At 43.4% G+C, this 26,988-nt stretch overlaps 1 protein-coding gene across 7 annotated transcripts in view; it reads right to left on the bottom strand.

Annotated features, from left to right (window-relative positions):
* The window catches only part of camta1a (calmodulin binding transcription activator 1a), a 298,102-nt gene that overhangs the window by 63,449 nt on the left and 207,665 nt on the right, over positions 1-26,988 (bottom strand). For all 7 annotated transcript variants that reach the window (XM_065961236.1, XM_065961230.1, XM_065961231.1 and 4 more), the window contains one exon: positions 2,875-2,946. In XM_065961236.1, coding sequence (XP_065817308.1) covers positions 2,875-2,946 — 72 coding nt within the window. The remainder of the gene's footprint in view (positions 1-2,874; positions 2,947-26,988) is intronic.

Genomic DNA, 26,988 nt, shown 5'->3' on the forward strand with positions numbered 1-26,988 from the left:
CATCACATATAGAAATGTCAGTATTATATGAAGACAGACGTAAAAAAAAGGGAACCTATCCTTTAAAAAGGAGTTCCTAATACCAGCACAAAATGACTCCAGAAACTCAACACAAGATTTCCCTGACAGCTTGCAAATGGAAGCAGATTAAAGATAATATGCAGCCTCGACAAAAATACAAGCGCTTCCTCTGATCATTCCCCGAGTCTGAACATAAACCACAGCGTCTGGTGTTATTTCCAGAGTCAGAGAGATGTTTCCTATATACCATTATTTTTTTGTTATTCCTAGCTTTTCATTACTTATGCTTTCTAATAATACACTGTACCTCTAATCATTTGTAAAATATACTTAAGTGAAAATAACCAGAGAGGCTTTGCTTATTGAACTCAGAGCAGAAGGGAAAGATGCTTTTTGTCTGCTAGTGTTGCTATTACTGCCACACATCGAGCCAACAGACACACAGAGAGAGAGAGAGAGAGAGGGAGAGGGACAGAAACAAATAGTTGCTGTTTGAAAGCTTTTGTTTGCCGTGGGAACACTAATTATTTTGATTAGTATTTAAGCATTGTTGTGGCCAGTTTCTCTCTTTTGTCTTTTCCTAACCACTCTGCTCTCTTCTCTTGCTAACAGACAGAGTCAGGGGGGCTGCTTAGACTACAAATGAATTTGTCTTCTGGGTCTATTCAGTGCAGGAGGGATGTTGTGACTCTACAATTTGTGTCTTCACAAAAAACGACTCAGAGTAATTGAACTAATGGCAAAAGAGCTAAAGTGTACTCCTCAGAGATTTTCTTATTATAGAAATATAAAAGAACTGCACGTAGAACTGGGGATATACAGAGAGAAAGATTGATTGATCAAAAGATAGATTGATGAAATGATCGACCAAATGATAGATAGAACAGTACAAAGTATTATGGCTGGAACAATACATATTGTGAAAAGAATAAAAGATAGATAAATGACATAAAAGATAGGTAGAAAGAAAGATACACAGCATTGCTCTCCTATCTGAGCAGACACATCGAGCTCTGCTCTGTCATACAGTGTTGTTTTCCACCTCCTTTTAAAGCTATATTGGCTTTAATTTGTGAATCTATGAGGAATTCAATATTTTGTTTGTAAGTGTTAGCAGGATTTTGTGAAGCGTCTGAAGAGTTAATAGCTAAGATTTCTGTGCCAGTAATAACTCACTTTCATATTTCTCCCTCCAACTAACCGTCAAAGAGAGTCACCTGGGAAGGTGTGGTAAAGACTTTGGTTTATATACATAGTGTAAGAATATTTGGTTGCACAGGAGGCTTTGTACAACCTCATTAATATTTCTGAAATACTATCTAACAGTGTCAGAATGATCACAGGGACAACAGTGACAACTCATTTTCATAACAGTAATAAATCAAAAAGATACATTTGTTTTTCCCTTTAATTCTCTGTCCTATTAAGTAAAAAAATGATGTTTCCTAAGACACTCCTAATTTCAATTAATCAAACTGTAGCCCAGCTATAGATACCAGAATGATGAATAGATCAATAAATATGCAAACAGAAAAATGGACGGATAGATAGAACTGTAGAGCATTGGGCTATCTAAATAGAAAGACGGACAGAACAATAGTCAGACAGACAGACAGACAGACAGACAGAAAGAGAGAAAGAGACAGACAGACAAACAGACAGACAGACAGACAGACAGACAGAAAGAGAGAAAGAGACAGACAGACAGACAGACTGACAGAAAGAGAGAAAGAGACAGACAGACAGACAGACTGACAGAGAGACTGACAGACAGATAGAGAGACAGACAGACAGACAGACAGACAGAAAGAGAGAAAGAGACAGACAGACAGACAGACTGACAGAGAGACTGACAGACAGATAGAGAGACAGTGAGACAGAGAGACAGACAGACAGACAGTGAGACAGAGAGACAGACAGAGAGACAAACAGACAAACAGACAGAGAGACAGACAGGCAGAAAGAGAGAAAGAGAGAAAGAGAGACAGACAGATAAACTGACAGACAGACAGACAGACAGACAGACAGACAGACAGAAAGAAAGAAAGAGAGAGAGTGAGACAGACAGACAGACAGACAGACAGACAGAAAGAGAGACAGACAGAAAGAGAGAGAGTGAGACAGAGAGACAGACAGACAGACAGACAGACAGAGAGACAGACAGAAATAGCAGCAGCTCCACACTCTCCTGCTCTCTCTCTCCTGCTCTCTGTGTGTGTGTGTGTGTGTGTGTGTGTGTGTGTGTGTGTGTGTGTGTGTGTGTGTGTGTGTGTGTGTGTGTGCTTTATCTGTTCTTAAAATCCTGTGTGTGAATGGGGGTACGTATCAGGCACCTTCCAACAATAATGGCTGCCTTGCTAAACGAGAATGATGAGACGTATTGGGGGGGGGTGATCAAAGGACTACTATTTACAGCCACTCTCAGCCGGCGGACTTGACGACCCACTGTAAGCACACTGCACTGTACGGGGAACGTCTTCCATCATGCCTTTACTGCCCATCACTGCTGCTGTTAGACAGGGGAGATGGCAAAGCTTTTAGCAGACTGAGATACCGGCATAGCGCTGGCCGCCGTGTATGGGCAATGCCATCAGGAGAGAGAATGAGGGAAAGATAAGGGGAAATGGAGGCTGGTGGAGAGAAAAGAGAAGAAAGAGAGAGAGAAAGAGCGAGGGAGGTGGTGGATGGGGGAATAGGTTGATGTGTGCCTGCTGGCTGTCAAAGTAAAATGCTTCAGTTAAATGGAAACTGATATCATGCAAGTCATTCAAGCTCTTGTGGATGGACTGGGAGAGTTTTTAGAGGGAAACTAAAGTGTGGTGAATTGTAGAGGAAGAGAAGAGGGCTTCTTACCTGGAGCAGCCAGTAGCACCTGCGGTGGAAGGTGGGGATGATGGAGGAGTGGACGTAGCAGCCATACAGACACTGGAGAAGGAGAGAACAAAGGGCATTAAGCTACAGTATGGTAGAGAATATAGGCAGAACCGATATTTTGCCGACGTATTTGTGCAATTTAGACAGTGTGCAGGAGTAAGTATCAATAATGTTAGATTATTACCAGGATCATTTAAAGCGTATGAAATTCTGAAAGCGTGACAGTCATATCAGATACTTAAAGACTTTGACTTAAACTTCTACCAAAGTCAGCGACTGGAATGATATACTCAAGTATGGTTTTTAGGTACTTTATCCATCACTGGCACTACCACATGACTCCTTCCTTTCATCCTTTCCTTCCCCTCTTATTCACTTTAACCCTGTCCTGAGCTTGGAGAAACATCCTGACAGAATGAATCAGGTGCTCCTGACTCCCCCTCCCTCCTTCCAAACTCAACCCGCCGGGCACCCAGGCACATAACTGAAGTACAGTGTTATTAATATCCCCTTATCGTAAACAGATAATACCCTGCCTGGGGGGTAGTTACCGTGGAGGAAGCTAGGTGGGGCTGATAACACCTCCCGGTATCGGCCGGAGGGGGCCAAGAGACATTTTTCACCAGGCGGCAGCAGAGGCAAACATAGCAAAGCACCATGAGGAGCGAGGCAGCACTTATCCCCCCCCTCCTCAATCCTTCTCTGAGAGACCCAAGGCCCCGACTCCCAGATGACCCGGAGGGGAATGGCTAGTCTGCTTTTTAGCTCCTTTATGGCAACAACAAGATTTTACAGCACGCCAACCCCCACCCGAAAAAAATGAAAAACCTAACTGGAGTGCAGGCAGTGATTTTGTGCAATACAATATTTGTGAAAGATAAGGGTAAGGGTGCTTTTCTCTTAAGTCGAGTGGAAGCTTGGCTCTTGCAGGAATAAATCAAACGAGCAGGTCTGGAGGGTTGAGCTTCACTCCAATCCACTTTGGTATAACTGTTTGTTTAGAAATCAGGAGAAATCACAGCGAGGGTGATTTATACACTGTTAGTCAGACATGTACGCACACACATGCACTGACACGGCTTCATTATTTAGTAGTTGTTTGTTCAATAAGTTAAAGCGGATGTCCTCAGGCTCTGTAGAGAAGAGGGCAAGAGTGGAGGAAAGGAGGGAGCGAGGGAAGGAGGGGGCATGGGCACGTTTTCTTGGAGGACCATGTGATAAATAGGTGCCTTGAAGTTGTGTTATATGTTTGTCTTGCTTACCTAAAACCTAGTTAAAAAGAGCAGGGGCCTGCAGAGGAAGTCAGTCTGTATAAACACTCATTTGCACACATCAAAACGGCTGATTAATTATACCGGAGTCCCACCGCACAGCTACACAGACTGGGCACATGGTGAGAGACACATTATACAGCTTAAAAAACAAACAAACACATCACACACAGAGGCACAAATATAATAGATGCATGTGGCTGTGTGTGTGTGCAAAAAAAAATAAAAAAGTCACACATAAAGACATCCTATGACCAATTCAGATGCGCCTCCAGGTGTTCCATTGTTCCGCTAACATCAATTGTGAACTTATTTCAATACCACTGAACTCTGTGTGAGAGTTTGAGATAGCGCCGGCACGCAGACTTCCTCCCGTTCTTTTTTTTTTTTTTTTTTTGCTGTACTCTCATCCATTACAGCTGTCTGAAATAGGATGTATGCCTCCTCCCACTCCCATAGCTCTGCCATCCATTACTCCACGCTGGCAACAGACAGACACTTCCTCCCACTCCCACAGTGCATTGAACATCACATTACTACAGTCAGCCACAACCACAAGCTCGCACATTTCTGCTGTGCAGTTTTGAAAGAATTTATGCCATAAAGTCGACTTTGTGCTCTTTTCAGGGATTAGGCGGTTGTGATGCAATATGGCACATTTATCTATGAGGCTTGAAAGTGTTTATACATTTCACTACTGCTGTGTTTTGCATTACTTTAGTGAAAGGTGCTTACAAACAGAAATGCCTGTCCAATATTTTACTTGAAGCTTCAAACTTACAGATAAAACTGTAACTTACCGTTAATGTTTTGCTGTCATGCTTCCTCATTACTGAGAGAATACTGGTATAATTGTTATAACTGCTCTAGCCCAACAGGTTTGTATGCATTTATATCGCTAGCAGAGAGCTGCAGACGTTTTTCTTCCCCCGCTTCATAAACTTGCGGTCTTGTTAATTCTGATTACAGAGAGTTTATTGATATATCATAGTTAATACTGCTCTAGCCTTAAGCGCTTGGCCCACTGAGAGAGTTCTGTGCAGTGGCTGTGCGCAGTAGGATGATGCTATGGCTTGCTCCTCAGGATTGACAGGTGGGCCGGTGCAACAGGCCTCAGTGACTAGGGTGACTGGGGAGCGAATAAATTAGCCCCCAGGCTGCTTTCCTCTCCCTCTGTTTACTTCATTTCTCAACCACACAAAGCAGCGTGCCAGACAAACAAGCAGCTTAAAGCATAACACAACTGTTGCACCTGTCAGCGCCGATATACAGTGGGCATCAAACACATTTTCAAACACACAACGTAAGCTTGTGCTCTCACGCTATACGCCCACAGAATTAGACAATGAGTTCTTAAGCACAAAACTACTCATGCAGAAATATTCACAGGCTGTTACGCTCACTCACACACACTTAAGCACACAAACCCTGACAATCACAATAGAGCAAGATTGAAAAGGCCAGCAGAGATCGTTTTGAGAGCACAAGCACACCCACATACACAAAGCTCATCATACTCAAGCGCTTATCAGTAATTCAAGACGCATATCAGTTACTGGTGTTTCTGCTGCTCTCTGCATGCTGAGCGTCTGGGTAACAAAGTGACGGCAGCACAAACCATTATTTGCTGTCTTTGGGCTGTGACAGATGACAGCACATCACAGGGCAAGCAATTAAACCATAATTACACACACATGCACAAAAAAATCAGCTCATAGAAAGTGCAGTTCTCTAGCATGTAATTATGAAGAGCATACAAATAGTGAAAGAAATACATAGGTGTAAATTCTCACACACATACATGCACACAATAAGGGTGTAAATGAGAACAACAGAACAATGAGACAGTTTTTATGGAGGTATTCACAAGCAGCATGTCCATAATGTATTCAAGCGCTGTCACTGCAGACAGCAGGAAAAAAGAGTTACAGAGACGTGTGTCCTCCAAAGTCAGACACTGATGCAGCAAATTCATTCGCTCTTGTCACTCAAGCAAGCAGCCAAGGCGATGAAACTCTGCCTTGGCCCAATGAGAGGGTATTATTGCCTGGCCCTCAACACGCACCCCTCCCCCCCCTCGGGGTGTTAAAGCGGTCCTGAGCAGAGCAGCGTCGCAGTTCACACAGGGCAACCAGGCCAGACAGGCCAGTGATAAACAGTTCGGCCTAAATAAAGCCTTCACATATAAAGGCAGGGCCACCACCGGTTACCTGGCCCGCCCCTGGCCTGCCTGTTACCCGGGCGACACCTCGCTCACATTCATCCATCATGGATGACAGGTGTCACACAGAGATGGGTTACTAAAATGCTAAGTCCGTAGAGGCAAAAGTGACTCTGGTTATGGTGAGACTGAGATAGAGAGGAAACTCTCTCATTAGGCCATAATGATGTGTGAAGACAGACCTAATCAGAGCGTGGCACCTTATTTATGTTGGCAATTTGCTGTTTTCCTGCAGTGATGCAAACGTCTTACTGTCAGAGGCTGCCACACATTTGTCATTCTGCTAGATTGTCAGCTCAAATTGGGAAAACACACTGTTACATATTTACTCACACACAAGAATATGTGCATAAATACACAAAATATCTGTCATTTCGTTAACAACGCTTCCTGATTTCTTCTTTACAATTAGATTTCCCCTTTTGAACTCCAACTTCCCAACAGCTATATAAGGCCATGTTAAAAGTCCATGTAACTGTCTTCTCCTTGTTTATTTGTAGTCTCTATTCCATGTTTTCCTACCAAAAACACATTTCAATTTCAAGGGACTTTCTGATTAAATCTACAGTCAGGAACTTTTATTTTGCGTTGATTCTGGCGCCCCCTGTAGACAAAGCTGTTCAACTTATCCCTTTACTGATCCTGTCTTGGGGTCTCATAATTATAATCAGTGCATAGAATCCATACTAAAAGGGTACATAGCACAAAAACCTGAAAAAAGCGTTGCCAAACATTATTCAGATTTATAAAACCACGTGTACACACAGCTGCACGCAGTGATATTTTTATGAATCCTGATCCACCTTGAAATGTCTGCACATGGATCAACCTCAAATTCCGCCCTCTGCATGACGACGTTCAACCATAAATGGGTAACGCAAAGCACCTCATGAATACGAAGAGATACAAGTGAACCGGCAGATCAACAGCTTGAAGGAAGTTAAAGAAAATAAACTTTCTAACACTGAAATCGTAGTATTTGTGAATGGAATGGAGGTTACTTCATGTATATTGTTTGTTTGCTAAAAGGGAGGTGGTCACAAACTATAGAAGAAAACAGAGTGACACCAAGTTGCTTCTGCATTCAGTCCTTCAGTGCCAAAACATGCACCATTTGTCATTACGCACAGGTGTCACTGCAGTTTTATATGTGTACAGGACCCATACCATTTCTTCACATTGTCAGATAGCTCATGTAAATCAGTTGTGCCCCCCTATAGATCGTAAATATTATATATATATATATATATGTTCTGCACTTGTCTCAGTCTTTTAAGCGCTATTTTGTATTTTTACAACAAAAAAAAGTAATGTCTGGTCATCTGCGCTCCGGGTGAATGAAGGTGAGACAACTCTGATGACATATACGGTGAATTCAAAAATAAAAGTTGATTAACTATAGTTAACTATACAGAAATAGTCCATTTTTTTTCATGATCTGAGAGGCCCCACTATTAAGTCCAGCCTGTTTCATAACCACATTAAACTCCACACAAGAGCTTTAAATGAAGTTTAATCAAAAAGTAAAAAGTATCTCTGTCTGTGATATCATCCAGCCTACTCTATCAGGGATAGATTTACCATTGACTCATCTATTTCTCTAGTGTCCCCTAATGTTCCCTCGGCCGACATTTGCTCTCACACATCATCACTCTGGATGTGAATAATCCACAGTCACATCTTGTATAAATTTTTTCAGCTCTCCATGCATTGAGAGACTTGCTTTGCTCTATTATACAGTTGTTGACACGGACATCCAGCTGGTAAAGTCACTTCTGGCTCACTTCTTCATTAGATGGAATGTATCATTTTGTGGGTGTGTGTTCGTCTGTGTGTGTACGTATATGCTGATGTCTGTTCATGTGGATGCCTGGGGCAGGTGATTCAGCCCGGGGCAGAGCGGCATAAATAGAGCTCACGCAGCAGCCAATCAGGCAGCACTATCAAACCCCATCCGTGGAGAGAACGCAAAATCTATACTCAATAGAGATTCATGGACCATGCAAGATTCAAGCTACCCCGACCATTGACAGCATCCATGATGACTATTGATCATGCAGCGATTTCTGGCTCTATACAGACGTGATTAGATGACTTACGGCTGAAAAGTGCCACTTCCAGTTTGGAGGATGAGCTCATTTTCGACTGATGCCGTAATGCTCTGCATTTCACCTGCTGCCTTTACAGACAGACGCTCTAAACTCCTCTTTCCCAATCGTTCAGCGTGAATCAAATTATCTGTAGTGTCAGGGTGGCACTCTGCCCAGAATGCCCATAATGTAAAATATCTCTCTTGCATTTTGGATTCAGAGAGAAGTGTACAGCTCCTGTACGTTTCTGGCACAATCACTGTGGCTTTTATCCCACTGAAGGCTTTCTCCATTAAGATTCTCTCCCTTCTTTATATCCATTTAAATAAGCCACTACTTCCACTACTTGTATGGTTGCAACAGTATCATTCTTCAGTGCATCTGAAGACTTAAGCAACGGCTGATGAGACATTATACATAATAAATCAAAAGAGGCTTAGATTTATCTCCCCGGTGCTCTCCGTTGGACCAGCTGCAGCCTCTAAATCAGTCACAACTGAAACGGGCTACAAAATGAATTGGCAGGCTGCGCCCCAGCTAACGGAGAAAATGAAAAACAAACCAAAACTCCTCAACAACGCAAAACAAATGATGCTTTAAAAAAAAGTGAATGTGTTATGGAAATGACTGACTCTAAAAATAGCATGCTTATTGCAAAATAAACACAAACAGTTGATAAACAGGCCCCGAAGAGAAGAATGAATTAGCCACGCTTGACGTGTAAACACAGCTATACATCAAGTTCAAGAGGAAAACAATAACAGGACTAAGGCGGTTTCAGAGAGACCCCTGACCACATTCCAAACGGAATGCTCTCATCCGCTCTGGGTGTATTCCTGAAGCTAAGGAGGACAAAAAAACACAAACGAGACGGAAGACAAAAGAGAGGAGAGATATAGTGATGTAGCTGTATATAAGAGTTAAATATTAGACGGAGGGAATAATAGAGACGGAGAGATAAACGAGGGGAAGTGGGGGTTTACAGCCCCGCTCATGCCCGTGCAAGTCTGTCTCCCTGAGTGAAGACACGGTGTCTGTTGATGCTAATGCTAGCCAGCTGGGCTCACGGCCAAAGGCATTAAGTGGAATCGAATTCCACCAAACTAGCTTTAATCAGCAGGTTTTTAAGGTTAGAATTACTCTCCCTCTCCTCCAGCCCGCTGGCCAAGGTTAAAGCAGACACAGGCAGGGGCTGGGCTCAGCTAATGGGATGGAAGGGTGGCAAGGGGCCCATGGTGTGCCACCATACACCGACACACACACACACACACACATATAAACACACCTCTAAACACACTTTCAAAATAACAATAATGCACATCAACCAGGAGACACAAAAATACAGTTTTGCCTGTGCGCGCGCGCGTGTGGCATGCGTGCACAAGACGACAACACAAGCACACAAATATGCATAATGCACACAACCTTAAGTGCACCGACACACAAGCTGCATAAAAATTCCCAGTAGCATCAGGTCACAGCCAGACTACATGTAAAATTCATAATCATGATCCTCCAAGAAACATCAGCATGGCAAGGCTTGGCAAAAATAAGAATATATAAATAACAGCAACAGACTAATGCATCCGTGCTCCTGCCTTTCATTAATCTACTCTTTGACATTGCTAGCTATAAATAGCAGCCAAGGTAAAGAGGGAAGAGATGGATTCAGGCCATAAATTGTACAAGCTTTGTACAACAAGCTTCTTAACTATCTGTGTCTGCATTGACAAATAGGAGTGCTCATCAGATATTCATGCATCCAATAACTCATCAGTTAGAGGGATCCTTTGCATAAACAAACCAAATAAACAAACCGCTAAAGGTTTGTTTATTTGGTTTTTCTCTTGAGTAGTAACTTCTCTTTTTAATATAGCCTCAAATAAAGACCTTTTCACTCAAGCCTAACAAAAATGTTTTAAACTGTTTACACAAAAGCAGAGGTGAAACTGTTAGCTAGTAAATATATCTAGCCGTTTTTATTCCTCTCAAAGAGGCAGCAGAGGCCTTGCCTTGACCACGACACATTGATGCCTGTCAACAAAGGAACGCTCAGTTAAACCTCGCAGTGCTCCTGACAGCTTCTCTAAAGTCAAACTGTGTTTCTATAGCAGACACACTATGAGCTCCGGCCTAAACAACAACATTTTTTTCATTCTGCTCACTTGGGCTTTCATTTCTCCTATCTTTCTCCTCTCCGACTTTGCTCAACACATAAAAAAGTGGCCTTACTTTGTGGAGATGTACTACAGATTAAATTAGCCCAGTCGAGTCTCTGTTTTTGAAATACTAATAGGCTGCCTTGCACAAATTGTGATTGAAGTCGCTGCATCTTTATGCAGAAATAAGGGGTTTAGTTAAAAGTCTATGCAAGGAGATGAGCAAATTAAACTAATGTGAGGGATGACAGGTTGCAAATGGATGGTAAGTATATGAGTAAAAGGTAAAATGGCAAATGGAAACCAGTCATTATCTCGAGACACCACTTCCACATGACCTGACCTTTGAGCTGACCTCTTGATTGCCTGTCGAGAAGAGACGTGGAAAAATCATCTTGCAGCAAAAAAGAGTAATGGGCATCTGTTTGCATCGAAAGCATGAGGCTATCACACACGACAGGCACTTCATTCCATTAAAAGACACAGTAATGGATACTGCAATCAGCTTATTGTACCACAGTTTCAAAAGAAGAGGACAGGGGTCATGTTTTAGCTGATATTTTTGGTCAGTCTGAAAACAGCTGAGTCTAAGGAGACTTTCCCGTACAGGGTGTCTCCATTTCGCTTAGTCAAACCCAAATGCATGTGCTGGAGAATGGCCAAAGGGATGTCAACACGGGATCAGCATGGCTATGAATTTACCTTGTCCTCGGTCGTGAATAAGGATGGGTAAGGAGACGAGTTTCTGGCCCATATGTAGTTAAAAGCTTTAAAATATTCCATCAAGCTTCTCTTTTCTTTTCTCCAGACTTTGTCCTCAAAAACTGAGTTCATTACCCGTCCTCAAGGCATGTCCTGTCTTTAAAATTACATAATAATTAATAAAAGAATGACATGGTGAGACTGCTGCTGCTGCTTAATAAACATAGATGGCATTGTTTGAGTCTGTATGACCGCCCATTAACCTTCCCCTGTGTTAGCTGAGGTAAGGATAAAAGTGCCACTGTGTTGAGAAGGGGAGCACGTCCTCTGCATTAATGAGAGCCAACCATCCAACCCACTGGTTCCCCTGAAAACACACACACACACACACACACACACACACACGCACACACACACACACACACACACACACACACACACACACACGCACACACACACATAGAGAAGAGACCTGCTGAAGATGACATCACAGACTCTGCCTCCCCTGCCGTGGGTTACGCCAGGCAGACATGCCGCCTAATTGTTAGAGAGAGCTCACATTTGTAATGCTCCGCAGTTCTGTTAGGGCTGATTAGCGGAGGCTCACGGCTTCTCCCCACGCAGTGATCTATAGGCACTCCAAATTTTCCAATATCTCCGGTGTGAGCAAGGAAGAGCTGAGAGAGACTGTAAATCATGACAAGTCCTACCGAGTGGAGGAGACGGAAAAAGGATGGAGGGATGAGAAATCACAGAGAGAATAAGAGAGAGAGAGGGAGAGACTTGTATGGATACATGGGGGGGGGGGGGGGGGGGAAGAAAATTATTGAGGGAACAAGGTGATGGTAGAGGAAGGAGTGCACATATAGATGGGCGAGGAGCACACATCAGGGAGACATGAGATAGTTGGGAAGGAGAGAACTGAGGAGAGGAGAGGAGATATGATTACCAAGGAAACAGCGAGAGAAAAATTCCCGCCGGGGGGAGAAAAAGACAGAGAGGGTGTGGAGCAGACAAAGAGGAGAAAAAGCATGGAGAGGGGGAGAGAAAGAAAGGGAGTGGGAGGACAGAGAGACGTGGAGAGAGAGACAGAGGAGAGGATAGAATGAATGCTAACAGGGAGCCCAAACCCAGTACGGAGGCTTTATCCTTCACAGGCGGAGGAGCAACAATCGCAAACACATTTTCTCTCGCCCCGGCCCTAAGAGAGATAAAAAAGCAATTTGTATTCTATTCCTATTCAGCGTCGCTTGGCCTGTTTCTCTGCCTGCATATTTGTAAACACAGCTTTGTCAGAGCAGCTTAATCTTCCCAACACAAACACAGACTACAGGAAGGAGGGGCCAGGACAGGGTGAGGAGGGGTGAGGACGGAGGATTGGTGATGAGGGGAGAGGAGGGTAAAGGACGAGCGAGAGGGGGAGAAGGAGGTTGGTGGAGCAGCGGAGGGGTCATAGAAGAGGCCGGGCGAGGGCATCAAGGATCAGAACTTGTTTCCGTCTCTGCTGCCACGAGATGCCCCCATGTCAAACTCTGAAAGTCCTCCTGCGTGACGTACACACACTACACACACACACACACACACACACACACACACACGTCATCTCTACCCACCAGCCTAAACGTCAACAGGCCTGGATTACTGACAGAAGGAAAAGAAAAAGCATTCTTCAGTCCTCATCATACAGCCTGGATGTGACAGATGGACAAGGTGGCCCCTTGTGTTTCCTTAACTGTCGCCATGTCTCCATTTAGTGCTTATGCTGCACATTTTAACTGTCATTGAGCTTACAGGTATGCACTCTGGGGTTTCAGGGGCACCAGAGTCCACTCTCTTGAAATGGCAGAATCTTATACAGTAGCCATTTATAACGAATACATTTATATCAAACTGTAGTTACACTTTGTTATATTGTTAATTGTCTTGCCTCAATATAGAGATAGCATAACAAACAACACCAACAGTGCTGAGGCCACCATGTGTGTTAAATACATTTACATTATAGAAGGATGCTTTATGTGTCATGGGTTAGAGACAGCATGTGCTTTAGATGTGTTTAAGGTGTCATATCTATGGAGAAGGGTTATGTGTACTACTTCTTACTGTGGCAACAATACCCAACTACTAAACCCTAAAAATATATTCTACTAAGGAATGTGTGTCTTAAGGACAATACAAAAAAGAAGAAAAATACCCCAAATTTTAAAAAACGTCAACGTAAGTAGTCGTTCCGACAAGGGGGAGTGACAGAGAGTCATGGATTTTACGAAGGGTTCTTGTCTAGAATAAGATAGTTTCCTCTTGAGCTCCAGCATACTGACAACTCAATGATTAATGCATAACTACTGGCATTTTATGAGAGTATGTAGAGGGCTCAAATGCAAAGCAAGCATTTATTTTACTGCTCTAAAGCAGGCTCATGAGGTATGCCTTTAATAACCTGATACATTTAGCAAAGAAAAACAATGAAGGAGCAATTCTGTCATTCCAAATTGTTGGCTTGACAAAGATCTTGGGCAGAGCAAAAAGACATGTGGAAGGACAAACACATCACTGGGAACACTATACGTTAAGGCGGAAAGAATGAAATAGAAAGAGGGAAAGGAGGAAAGCGAGCAGGACTTGGAAGTGGCGATCGTCTGGGTGCACATTCGCTCACAGAAGCGTGAAATTAGGCGGAGCGACACCTGCCAATGCACATTGCATTAAAGCTCGCTAGGTTCACCCCTCCACTCCTCGGCCTTCCTAATATCTCTCTGTATCTTTCAAACATTCTATTTCGCCATACTCAGAGATCTCTTTATTATGGCCCACAGTGCCCAATTAAAGACCGATGGCTGCCCCCCTCCACTCCCAGGCCTGCGGCGAAGATGCTGCTCCACTTCAGAGCGTGGCAGCAACCTTCATCAGCTTCTGTGCACTTTGCTTCTGTTCCCATTCTCCTCTCCTCTTCCTCAGTCACGGCAGATCACCCAATTTTGGACAGCCAGGCTCAGCTGCAGGATTAGCAGGATTGAGAACAATAACGGTAATGGCGAGGATCAAGGAAAGATGGACACAGCAGAATCTCAGCCAGAGTGTATATTCTGCCTCCTACGTCATAGCCACAGTGCGGAGCTGCGACTAAAACAACATAGCAACCGCCTAAATTAACCAAAAAAGAAGCCTTGCTGTGGAGCTGTTATCACACCTACCCCTGAGTTTAGGTCTATCAGGGCTTATAAAAGGTCAACAGACTGAAAACAGAAGTGTGTATTCTGGAGCTGTCAGCTTTACAGATAACCACACTGACTTGCTAAGGCACATTCAGCTTTGACAAATTTTAGCTGGAGCTAACTTTTTTCCTCATTTGCTGCTGTCATGGTTTCAACAAGTGTTGACCCAAGGCAAAGTGTCCTTTGTGGAATATTAAGCCGTCTGTATCCACTGTAGATAAGCATATAGCCAAAAAAGCTTAAACTTTACCAATCTGGCTGTTCGTGTGTGGGGAGACAGAGCCCTGCAGACAGACGCGGAGCCATACACACACAAAAAGACAGATTCAGAGAGACAGGGATTGGCCACAAACAGACAGAGAGACAAGCAAAGAGAGACAGGGAGAGCTGCAGACACACAGCAGGCAGATGGAGGAGCCTGAGAGCCCCCAGGCAGCCCTGTGATGAAGACAGTGGGGGACGCATCTGAAGGAGCCCATGTTATGTTCGAAATGTGATGAAGAGAATGAAGGAACGAAGGGAGGAGGGGTTGGGTATAGGCAGACGGGAAAGAGGGAGTAAGAGAGAAAGAGAGAGACGAAAAAAATCAACCAGTGAGCCAAAAAGAAGGAAAGGAAAGCAAATGAAAAGTGACACTTTAATTCAGAGGGCTTCTTCTGCCTGAGTTATTATGAGATGTTTGTAAGCTGGCTTGTTCATGCATCTCCCCTGGCCTCGTGCCTGGGTTTCCTCTCACTGAGGGGACCTGTGGCGCTAACCTGTCTTTATCTGAGCAGCACAGCGGGGGGACAGCACCATGCCACCATCCTCTGCTTTGATCCACCCACTCCCACCATGGCTACCTCGCCCCTCTTCCTCCCTCCCTCGCTTCCTCCCATATTCCCTCCTCTACCATCGCTCCTGTGAAAAATGTCTCTCTGTGTCCTGTTGCTGCTTTGATATGACCAAAGTCCTCCATACTGCCTCCACTTGTAATTACATGTGATTGCTCTACTCTGGAAGTCGAAGGTTAACTCAGGCTTCACAGAAACACTTCAGGACACAGCAGTGTCTATTAGTTTGCATACACAGTGAGCAAACAAAGGAAAAAAATATTAAATGAGATATTATAGGGCTGTGTTGAATACTTCATTCGATTCTGACTTTTCAAGGTCTGCTTTTTCTCTATCGCGAACTGTGCAATAAAGACCAGACTGTTGCTAGAACAAACTTCAATCATCAGCAAAAAAGTTCAGTAAGTTACTGTGGGGAAAATGAACAGTTAAGATAAAAAAAATATGGGAGGTTTAAAAGCAGAAGGAAATGTAGGCTGCACAAAATTAACAGAAAAAATATGATTAGTCACTAGTGTTTACCAATGCCTTAAAAGCTGATACAACTGTAGAACCTGAGGGATTACGTCCCCAGGCGGAAGAAATCAAGCTATTATAAATCAATATATGTTTTAAAAATCAAATTTTGTGTCGAATTACTGATTTATTTAATGGGTAGAGTGAGCACAGGGTCCTGCTCACCCTTATGGGGCTCTATTCCACTATAATAAAACACTCACTGTGTGTGTATTAGGACTATGGATGAAATGTATTGTGAAAATTCTGCAAATTAATATTCTACAATTCATTTTGCAGATGCTTTTACCCAAACTGACATACATCAGAGAGTAAGGACAACACAAGCAAGAATCTAGAAAGGAGGAAACAACGTCAGTAAGTGTCCGTGAACAGCTTTAAGTCCACTGTGCTGACAGGCAATACACAGAGGCAAAGCACAACATCGTTCTTGAGAGTACTAATCAGCATCAAAACCATCCTAAAATCATCATGAACAACTTATGCGTAGGTATTCATGAAAGAGCTGGGTCTTTATTGGGTCTTTATATTGGTGCTAATTGTTGAAATGTTGGTTAATGTTCACTGTCAATGTTTTAAGTAACTTAAAGGATTGAGTAAATGGCAGGGCGAGAGTAAGAAAGAGAGAAAAATGGAACCAAAACAGAACTGCTTTGACATTCTGGCCGGACAGAGCTTAGTGTTTGAAGACGGAGACCTGACCAGGGTGTGTGATTTTCCCTGTAGGAGGCTGTTTAGGGCCAGGGCTTCAGCAAGGGGAGCAGACAGATAAAGAAGACGGACAGATAAAAGAGGCAGACAAATAGAGCAAGAGAGTTATGGGTGCACACAGATCCACGGGCTGAAACGCACCTGAATTACCAGACAAGTACAATCTGGCAGCCAAAACACATAAGGACAGATGAGAGGGGTAGCAAATGGAATCAGGTAGAGCGAGTTCACTTACACATACAAATACAAGCAGACAGACAGACAGACAGACAGACAGACAGACAGGAACATGGATAGATGCATTGTATGAATACACAAAGATGTAGAAGTAAAGTAGAAAGGGGAAAAAGGACCAAAGTCAAAGTAAGAATCACAATGGGCGAGTCAGAGAAAGAGAGAGATGGAGACAGTTGGATGGTGGGGGTGCTAAGTTGGAGTGCCGACAGGTCTCCAGAGGTTGTAATATATAGCATCGTTTCAATCTCTCAACAGCAACTACAGGCCTCCTTTTTCATATCCCTGCACAGTCTGAGGACAGAGAGATACTTCTGTCCTTCAGAGCCGAGTCGGCATTCAAGATGATATAATGTGCTCGTTTTTTGACATTACATCCCCAAATCTGGATGGTTATTTGTGGCAGGACGTGCTCGCGTCCCCATTCTCGCCTGAAATCTCAAGGTTACTAATGGTAAAGGATGGATATAAAATGCCAACGTCAAACGTGTTTCTATGTTTGTCTTGTTACTGTTTCCCATCTCCCAGAAGGGTGGGAGACCAATAGGTGATTTATCTGCTGCATGCATCATTAATCCTGCAACCATGCATGCCTCTGCTGAATAATTGATCTCTGTGCTACTGTAACTAAATCTGTCAAAACAATGACACAACGTCTTCTTCTCCATCCATGTACCGCCACCAAATTTCACCTTTGTCACACTTGAGTTGTTTCAAAAAAGTTCTGTGTTTTCGCAGTTATTTGTCAATTAAAATAAGGGAATGGAGGGTTGAGGGTCGCTTGGAGTGGTGCTTTTTCACTGCAGTTTGGTGTGTGACACTGTTGTTCAACCACCAGAGGGAGTTCCCCTCTGACTGTGTTTATAAGGAAGCCCGGCCGCTTGCCCAAACACACAAAACAAAAAATAAAGACGTGCTTGACAGCATAATCTGACAATGCCAACACCTCCACTCTGCAGACCTGGCAGCCCTGTGAGCCGGTCTGAGAGCAGCAGTGACCTCCTGAGGTGATCCACTCTCAGCTCTACGTCTAGACCTCAACAAACAGCTGCTCGGTCTGTAGCAGAAGGGCAACAGTGACCCTTAATTTATGTCCACACCCCTCCTTCTGCCTGTCTCTTTGACTTGTTTTTGCATACAGCATTTAAAGTAATAAGTACAGTATCTCCTTGGATGCCACAGAGCTATAAATCAGAAGAAAATAGACCTGTCATCTTAGTAAACAATGCATGGGACCAGTTATCATTAAAAACAAAAGAGTTCTGGAGGAGGCCTCGCTTTGCATACGGATGAGGACGAAACCAATCTAGCAATCTCCTTGGCTCGTCCTGTAAGCTTCTGGTCAACAAAGGAGGTGTGAATTCACACGCACATGCACAGACACACACCTGAACAGAAGGAGGAATATACACAAACTGCTTCACTCACTTATTTTAAGATGTCTAATATCGTATCCCTAAATCAAGAAGGTTAATAAAAGGAATTTTAAACTAGCAGAAGTAACATAGAATCTTTGCAATACTTCTGAAAGGCAAAAAGACCATTGCATCTATAACTTTAAAGATGCAATGCATGCAAAGTAAAATACACAAAGCAGACATGCAAAGAAATTGGATTCTGGAGACACTGAAGGAAGCTGATTTCCTCAGACCTCAAGACACAGAAAACCGCTTCACAAATATCAGTTTGATTATGATATTTTCGCTCTATAACGACGTCTTATGACAAATAGCGTACGATCACAGAGTCATTCAATCATAACATGTTGGTCGAAATGACATTACTAAGATTTAGGTCAGCGCTCCGAAAATGAGCTCGGGATTCGATTGCAGAGACGACATTGTTCAATGTCACGACAGTGCCATGAAAATTTAGCATCATTTGTTATGTAGTACCATCAATGTTTATGACAACCAATCCATCGTCAAGTAAGCTGTATGTCAACCTTTGTGTCAGCTTTATGACACATGGATCGCAAGAAATGTCAGGGAATGTCATCTCTATATGCCCGTGCAGCAGAGCACATGAGATGGATACAACATTCAGGGAGAAAATCACATCCTTTAACACATGTTTGCAGAGCAGAGCTCAAACAGCCTTCATGTTAATCAGGCTTCAGTGTTTCTGTGCCCCTGTGTAAGGTGGCGGGTGGATGGCTCCCAGCAGCGATTTGCATGCAAAGCTGCATATCCTCCTTCCATAGCTGGGGCCCCTCTGGTGTAAGTGAGTGGATGTTCCTGGTGGCACCCTGCCCTCGCCCTGCCTAAATGAGATTGGGCTGGAGTCCCCTTTCATCGCTATGTGCAGAGCTCCCCTCTCGTTTCCGAAGGGAGCACAGAGACAGACACTGGAGTGAGATATAGAGGTTAGCTAGACAGAGATAGAAAAAAGATACAAGCAGGAGACAACAGGTCTCTGTACTTCACTTTAGCCTCCGCTTTTCTATTTTCTACTCTTACCATTTACAAAATAGGCTTGTCACCATGTTAAGGTGAATTATTGTTTATTTTCATTTGGCATATTTGTGCGCTGTCTTCTTAACATGAAGACGAGCAGTACATCAGATGCATTGAAAAAAATAACACATGCAGCACTGGTGGGCCAAGCTGTGAGGTGGATTGCTCCATTTACAGAGGCTGTAGTCCTCAAGTGGACAGCCAGTGTTCGACATTGAGTCTTGACATATTCCCCACTCTCTCCTCCGCTATTTGCTGCTCTATCCACGGTGCTGTACTCGAAAGGCTCAAACACAAATCTTTAGACTTAAATACAAAAACTACACATATAAAAGATGATTCATATGTAATTACACGTCACAGGTCACATAGAACGCAGGTAGGATAATGAAAATTAAGTCAATGTTGTATCAGAACAAAAGAGTCAAGAGACGAACTAGACTTGGATAAAGACCTTTTGAAGATTGTGATGTAGGTGATCATTACTTTTACTTTTATAAGACAATTTTGTACACAGGCGTCTGTACTTTGACATGAATAAAAGATGTGTACTTTTGTCACTCCAGAAAGACAGGGAGAGATAGAGAGTAGAGTCTGTTCCTCAGTCAAGAGACTTCGGCTAACATTTACCCAGCTGCTGATTCAATGACCCACTATGAATACAGCAGACAGACTCTCACATGATTCTTCCTCTACCTGATGATGACAGTAATGGAGTCAGTCTCCTCCTAGAGCTAGAAGTTCCTCTAAAGATGCCACAGTTGGAGAGCGATTTCTACAACCCATTAGCCAAAACAAGGTGTATCCCTAAGTGATACTTGATGAGAATCAAGATGGCCATGCATCTGTGTATAGCATCCCTACAAACTGGCCTCCAGCAGTAGTTGTACTGTACAGTAATAGGCTTCGCTGAGGCCTGTAAAGTGCTGTGACTGCAATTTTAGAGTGGCTAGAATTGCAGTGCAGAATTTGTAAAGGGGAATCTGAGAGGAAGATGGGAAGAAAAAAATCTGTGCAAAGTAGAGTCTCTGTCTCAAGTCTGATTAAGTCTAACGCAGGGTGTTATCTGTCAGGGAGATGCTCGCTTATATAGACACACACAGACTTAATTAAAGTTCTTTCTCTATCCGATGAACATGCTTTGACTGTGTTGCCTGTCTCTGCTTTGTGATAAATTCATTCTGCTCCTGAGATATAAGCCATTTGAGCTCAAACGTGTCGGCCTCTGTCTGCAGCTGCCATCCTTCAGATACACTCCATGACAGAGGGGTCCAGCACATCCTCTATGGGCTACATGAGAGCTGACATGTTCCAATGGCTCCACCCACCGCCAAGCCTCCTCTTCCTCCAGAGGCCCCCGCTGCTCCTGCCCTGTCTCATTATGTGGGCGAGATGTTTGGGGGTCTCTTTGTGCCATCCTGTCGCTCTGTCAGCAAGCATAATGCCTCTCAGTGGGCGCCGGAGCTATCGCAGCGTACAGTTTGTTTCTGTGTGTGTCTGTCAGTTTGAGGATGATCTCCTTATTCCCAAGAATTCTTTTTCCTCTTCTCCTGCTGGGTTCTTTTCACATAGCTCAAAAAACAAGGCAGGGAAGTGGGACCAGAGGGTGTCTTTGCTAATGCACGACTCAAATGTCACAATTTTTCATTTGTCCGGTGTAGATAAAACACAGAGATTTACTGGTGTCTTTTCAATTTGTGCCAATAGCCGAGGGTAAAATTTAATTTAGTAGTGAGATTTACACAAGCAGATGACAGTGGGGCGTAAGGGAATGCCACTGAGACCTGCCGTCCAGCCTGCAGATTAATAAAAGCCTGTGTCGAGATCTGGAGGATGACAAACAGCGAAAACCACACGGCGCAAAACAAAAGCAGAACAATCAACTTCTTGGAAAGGCTTAAATGACATTTAATATATTTACTGGCAAACGTAAACATAAATTGACACCGGCAGGCTGAGGGAAGTGAATACAATATCTCTGATTGCTATTACTGGCATAAGCAATGACAGTGTGGACTAGATTGGTATGGTATATTGAATTTCATGTTCTTTGAAATGAAGTCTGAAATGTGAGATTTGTCTTTTGCCTCCATATAGCGCTCACCGCATCCCCCCCCTTTCATTCCCTCTCATTTGGAGACTGGCACATTCAGTTAACTAATGTGTCCTATATGGCGACGCTACACTATTACCCCATTCTTTCAACTGCCTGTCGAAGGGAGGGAACATCAGATGTGATTTGGAGACGCTTTCTTCTTGTTTCCCTTTCCCATCAGATGCATACCTGCTGGGGAGATTTGCTCTCTATAAATTTCTCCTATCTGCCGCCGAAATGCTATTCATCTCATTACAGTTGATTGGAATCCTCATTACATTAGAGAGCGCGCACAAGCATGTGTGTGTGTGTGCATGTGTGTTTTCATGCATGTAAATAAAGAAAAGAGATAATGAGCATAGAGAAAGGGAGTAATAGAGAAAGAGAATGAAGGAGGGAGGAGTGTGTTAATGAGTGTGAGATGTGCTGAGGTCGCTGTGTTTGTTCTGTAATAGTGTGTTGCCGCAGAGCACTGCCACCTCAGGTGGGTGATTAGCAGTAATTATATAATTACACAAAATGTGATAATAAACAGCACAGAGGGAATCAGCTCCATCATCTACTTTGCTACACCTCATATATATACATACTCATTTCTTCATGTACAAACAAGTAAATATAAAAACACAGTTCTCACTTTTTAACAAGTCCACGCACACTCTTCACGCACAATCCTGCGCCAACACACAGGGTGAGAAAGGGATAAAACGTTCGCACCCAGATAATTCTAACCTGATACAAAAAGTAATGGAACACTCACACTTGTCCTCAACGCACACCTGTGAGTAAAAAGCGATTTGCTCCCTGACACACAGTAACGGCCAATAAAACAAGTGCTGACTCGCTCCCAAAGGCAGCCGAGGGGAGCGGGGGGACAAATGAACACAAACTGGGAGTAAAAAGCTGCTCCCAGGAGGATTTTGCCTTTTCTGTAGTCCTCATGCTCCTTCCTGCTTGAGTGAGAAACACTATCTAAAAAAGGGCCTGCAATTGTCAGACTAATCTGTGGGCCCTCTGCGAAAAGACACAAGGGTTTGAAAAAAAGGAGCTAGGGGCGATTGTCTGATGCATCCCTCGAGCGCTATTCAAGAGCAAGTGAAGTGGCTTTTTTTTTATTGCTAGGAACACTGTGGGAAAAAGCAAAATGTGTAGTGTGAAAAGTGTGAAGGCGTGTCCGCATGTCAGAGTGACTTTCAGCAGGAACATGTGGGTGTACATGTGGTCCAAAAGAGACAGACAGAAACGGAAGAATTACAAGCCAAGAATGAGTCATCGAGAGGATTTACCTGTAGGGGAGGGATGAAACTCACCGTGACCCTCACTGTGAGCCTCATCCCGATCCAACGACAGGGAAAAAAAAAAACTGGGGGAATGAGTGAAGAGGATGGAGGAAGGAGAGGGCAATGTCAGGATCCGGAGGAAAAATAGAGGATGGGGAGTGAGAGAACAGCATGGGGTGGAAGCAGGGGATAATTACTGCTAATAAAGCCTAATGGAATTCAGGCCTCACGTCAGGTGCAAGATGATCTGATTACTGCTGGGCGGCTGGGGGAAATTGGGAACTGATCCGTTAATTCCGCCAGCCCCTTTTGTCTCTCATTCGGTGTAGGAATGTGTGTGTGTGTGTGTGTGTTCATAATATTGAAGAAGTATGCAAAGTTAGTTTAACTCAGTCTTGTAAAACTGATGCACACAGCAAGTTATTTAAGTATTTCACATTCATAGTTTCACTGCCTTCAATATAAAACCGAAAAATTCTATATTGTACATGCAAATCATGTAAGATTTTGTCTTATCAGTGTGTGTGTGTGTGTGTGTGTGTGTGTGTGTGTGTGTGTGTGTGTGTGCTGCTCACTTATGAGGAGTGTGAGTCACCATGTGTGTTCTCTGACAGTCACTTGCTGTGACCCATTATCCTCTCTACTGTGTATGTCAGTGCATGAGCATGTCTTGTGCATCTGTGTGTATTTATGTGCATGCTGTTTGAACTTTTCAACTTCCTCTCTCTCCCCGGGCCCCCTGCTGATCACTGCTGACCTTGGCTGAATATCACAGTTGAGTGACACAGAGGTCAATGGAAAAAGTTGCCTTTCCCACAGCACAATGTGGTGCAGGTTTTTTTTTTTTTTAACGTCTCCATTATTGCACGAGTGAGGGAGAGGATGGTAAGCTATTACAGTCGACTTAAACTGCATATAGTGTGACTTTATTAAGCCATATGTCTGTCCTTCTTGGAAGACAGGGTGTCACAGCAACTAATGACACACAAGCTGGCCCCTGGTAGGAGTGACCACCTTTTAGAACCGGGAACTGTCTTGAAAATGTAATGTAGTTTTGTAATATGTTGTTTTTTTAATGTGACATATTTGTGAAGTTTGTATTGTTTTAACTTGTTTATACTGTAATGTAATGTAAAGTATGTTTATATGACTCTCCTGCCCAGGGACTACAGATGTGAATTAGCTTAATAGCTACCTCTGGCCCAACAGTTGTGTTGTGCTTGGCTCCTGTCATATGAACTAATAAATTGAACTAACCAATTCATTCATCAATGCTTCTCTCCAAATTTGACCATTCACACCTTTCCCTCTGCATGTCAAAGAGTATGTCAACAACTAACGTTCAAATATTACATTCCTTCGGTTACAATATAAATATCAGAGGATTCTTTTTCTCTGATTTTTTTGGCTGTCTATTCATTTTTATCATTGCTGTCAAGCAGACAGCTGCATTGTTCCAAACAGGCTCCATTGTGATTGTCTCTCTTCCAGGCATCCTGCCTTGAACTACAGTTTTCTCTCAAACATTATATCTCAAAGATCGTTACTTGATTAATACCACACTCAGTGTAGTCTTCCATATATTTATCTTTTTTTTTAATTTAGAAAAAAGGTTAGTCGTCAACAGTGCAAAACAAAGAAAGGTTGTTCGAGTGTTTGTCCCAGCTGCTCACATTTAAACACAGTGGCAACTTGCATTGCAACTTTTCAAACTTTGAAGAATCTCCTCAACATCAGGAATTTTAGGCTTGAATAATAAATGTATGCATGTACAGCACCCCTGCATGGTCAGATGTTTTTTGACAGGACAGGAGCATGTGTTGGCCTCTCTGAAAGTTGATTGAGTTGGTAGATTAAGTGTTTCCAGTGTGAAGTTTGCTCACACCTGCATCTGTATGTGAATGGATATGCGGATGTAAAGACGAACATCTTGTTACATGAGCGCATACACTCGAAACAATCTCAAACTCAAAACAATCTTGTCCTCATCTGCAGGAGACCATCTCCACCCTGCCTCTGCTTCTCTGATGTTCCCTGCCTTCATCTAGCTCCAACCTGGCTGCTGCAGAGAAACAGTTTGAGCATGGTGAGCTGAGAAAGGAGCAGTCGTCATTAGCCCGGGTGGAGACGCCTTTTCTCAGCCCTACTCTATCTCTCCATAGCACCTGCTCCGTCTCTAGATGAGATCAGGAAGGTGGGGCAGTGGAGGGCAAAGGAAGGGTGCAGCACAGGCACGCTGGAAGCGGGAGGAGAGGCAGATGAGAGCGCAGAAGAGAGATGGGTAAGAGGAAGGCTGTGCACGGAAGATATCAGCCCATGCCTTAAACCAGGCTCTAGGCGCTCGTTATCGCGGTTTGATTTCTTGCTATGCTGCTCCACATTCTCAGCTCATTGTAATGGCTGTTGGGTGTGAACACGGATGTGGCAGCTGCAAGTCAAAAGGATTAACCATTTAAAGAAGCAAAGATGTTTATTTTCAAGTGCTGGGCTTTTGCCATATTCATCAAAATGAACAGTCAAGGCAACACAGAAATGATATCTAATCTAATCCTTGAGGGAAAACCCACCTTCTACATAAAAAAAAAACTGTAGTAACTTTAAAAGAAACATCAATATGATGCATGTATAGTCATGGCCTGCCCAATGTTAAGTGCCTCAAACAGTAAGTCACAACATTCTTAGTAGGAACACTAGTAGGAAACACACAACAAGGCCCTGTACTTTACCAGATCTGGTTGCCTTTCAGCATTTACAGTATTATGAACATTTCTTTGCAACACCAGGAAGATGAAAGATCTATATGATTCATTATGTTCAACATAATAGCACACTGACCTTGTGATATATGAGAGAATATACACTTCAGGCAGAAGAGCATACAAGAGCATACAATAAGAAGAGTCTTTTTACAGCTGCTAGTACTCTTTGAAAAGAAATATACATCCCCTCAGCAAGATCTAAACCTATAACATTTAGCAGGAGCAGAGACGTTATTACTTAACTCTACTGTCACTCACCTTTCAGGGAAGTGTTGTAATTCATTTTCACAGCAGTCTATCCTATCCAATAATCCCCCAAACAACTGGTCAGGGCCTGTTTGCCTGTGCCATGTTAGGCCTTTAAAGGTTCACATAGTGTGTAAAAAGCTTTTTATTGCAAGCCAATCTAAGGGCTTGTTGTGTTTTTACAGAGTATCATCTCTGCTTATTGTGTGAGGGTGGGATAACATATTGGATGTTTATTAGACCTGGAGTCAATGCCGAGACTGGAGTGCTGCTATAAAACTGCCCTCTATAGCTGGTCAGGAGAGGCAGGCGACTGGGCTGCTAGCCGGCTCAGGCCAGATGCCACTGGGCGGCTAGGAGCATTTCTGTCCCCTAATCCCCATCACCAGCAGGTCATCCTGGAAAGGTCCGAGAGTCATTTCACAGAGGGGATGTTTGCTTTGTTTACTAGAATATTTGACCTCTTCCAGAACGTACTAGTAGCCCTATGAATGCTTTTAGCACATACTGTGTTATTATATGCATGTGTGCATTGCATGAGCTAGCATGTAAAGATAAAATGGCTGTTTGTCTCAACCGAATTCAGTCTTCATGCCTGGCAGAGCAGACTGGGATCCTCTCCCCTCTTTATTTTGGGCTTCTTTAAATTTTTAAAGGGCAACCAAAGCACTGGCCATGGGCACTTTAGAGCACCCTGTCGCAACACGAGAGATGAACTTGGCTGAAACACACACACACACACACACACACACAAAGACAATCGCGCAAACACATCACGTCAAGATCCATGCAGCGAGGTGAAGCGCTGGGTGCTTAGAATCTGATGGACACAGCCAGGTCCTTTCTCATCGATCTCTTCCATGGACCATTTAGCACCTCTGCTACTTTGAGGGCCACGTTTGGCCACAGTGGTGCCTGTCCTATAGTTCCACCACGGCATGCGTGGCAGTGGGATCAACACAGACAAATTTTCAGCCCGCGTTCGAAGCACTTTCAGGGAATAGTTTCAATGTTATGGAGCCGAGGGGAACCAGCCCCTTCTTTATTGCTCTTTAATCAGAGCAGTGCAGGCTGGGTAAAGATCAATGATCTCTGAGTGTTAGCATTGACTTGGGCCTACAGCTCCCAATCAAGGGCCCCTCTCCCTCCTAATGTTACATTTAATGAGCCAATTAGTCCACAATGGCGTGGCCGGCATCTTAAACTGTTGTTTACTCTGCATTCATTATTAATATCTCATAGTTAGGTATGAATAAAATTAAAAGGAGCGGCGAGACCATTAGCTCCCCATGGTGGATGCTTATT

The sequence above is a fragment of the Labrus bergylta genome, chromosome 12, assembly GCF_963930695.1.
Source record: "Labrus bergylta chromosome 12, fLabBer1.1, whole genome shotgun sequence".
Lineage (NCBI taxonomy): Eukaryota > Metazoa > Chordata > Actinopteri > Labriformes > Labridae > Labrus > Labrus bergylta.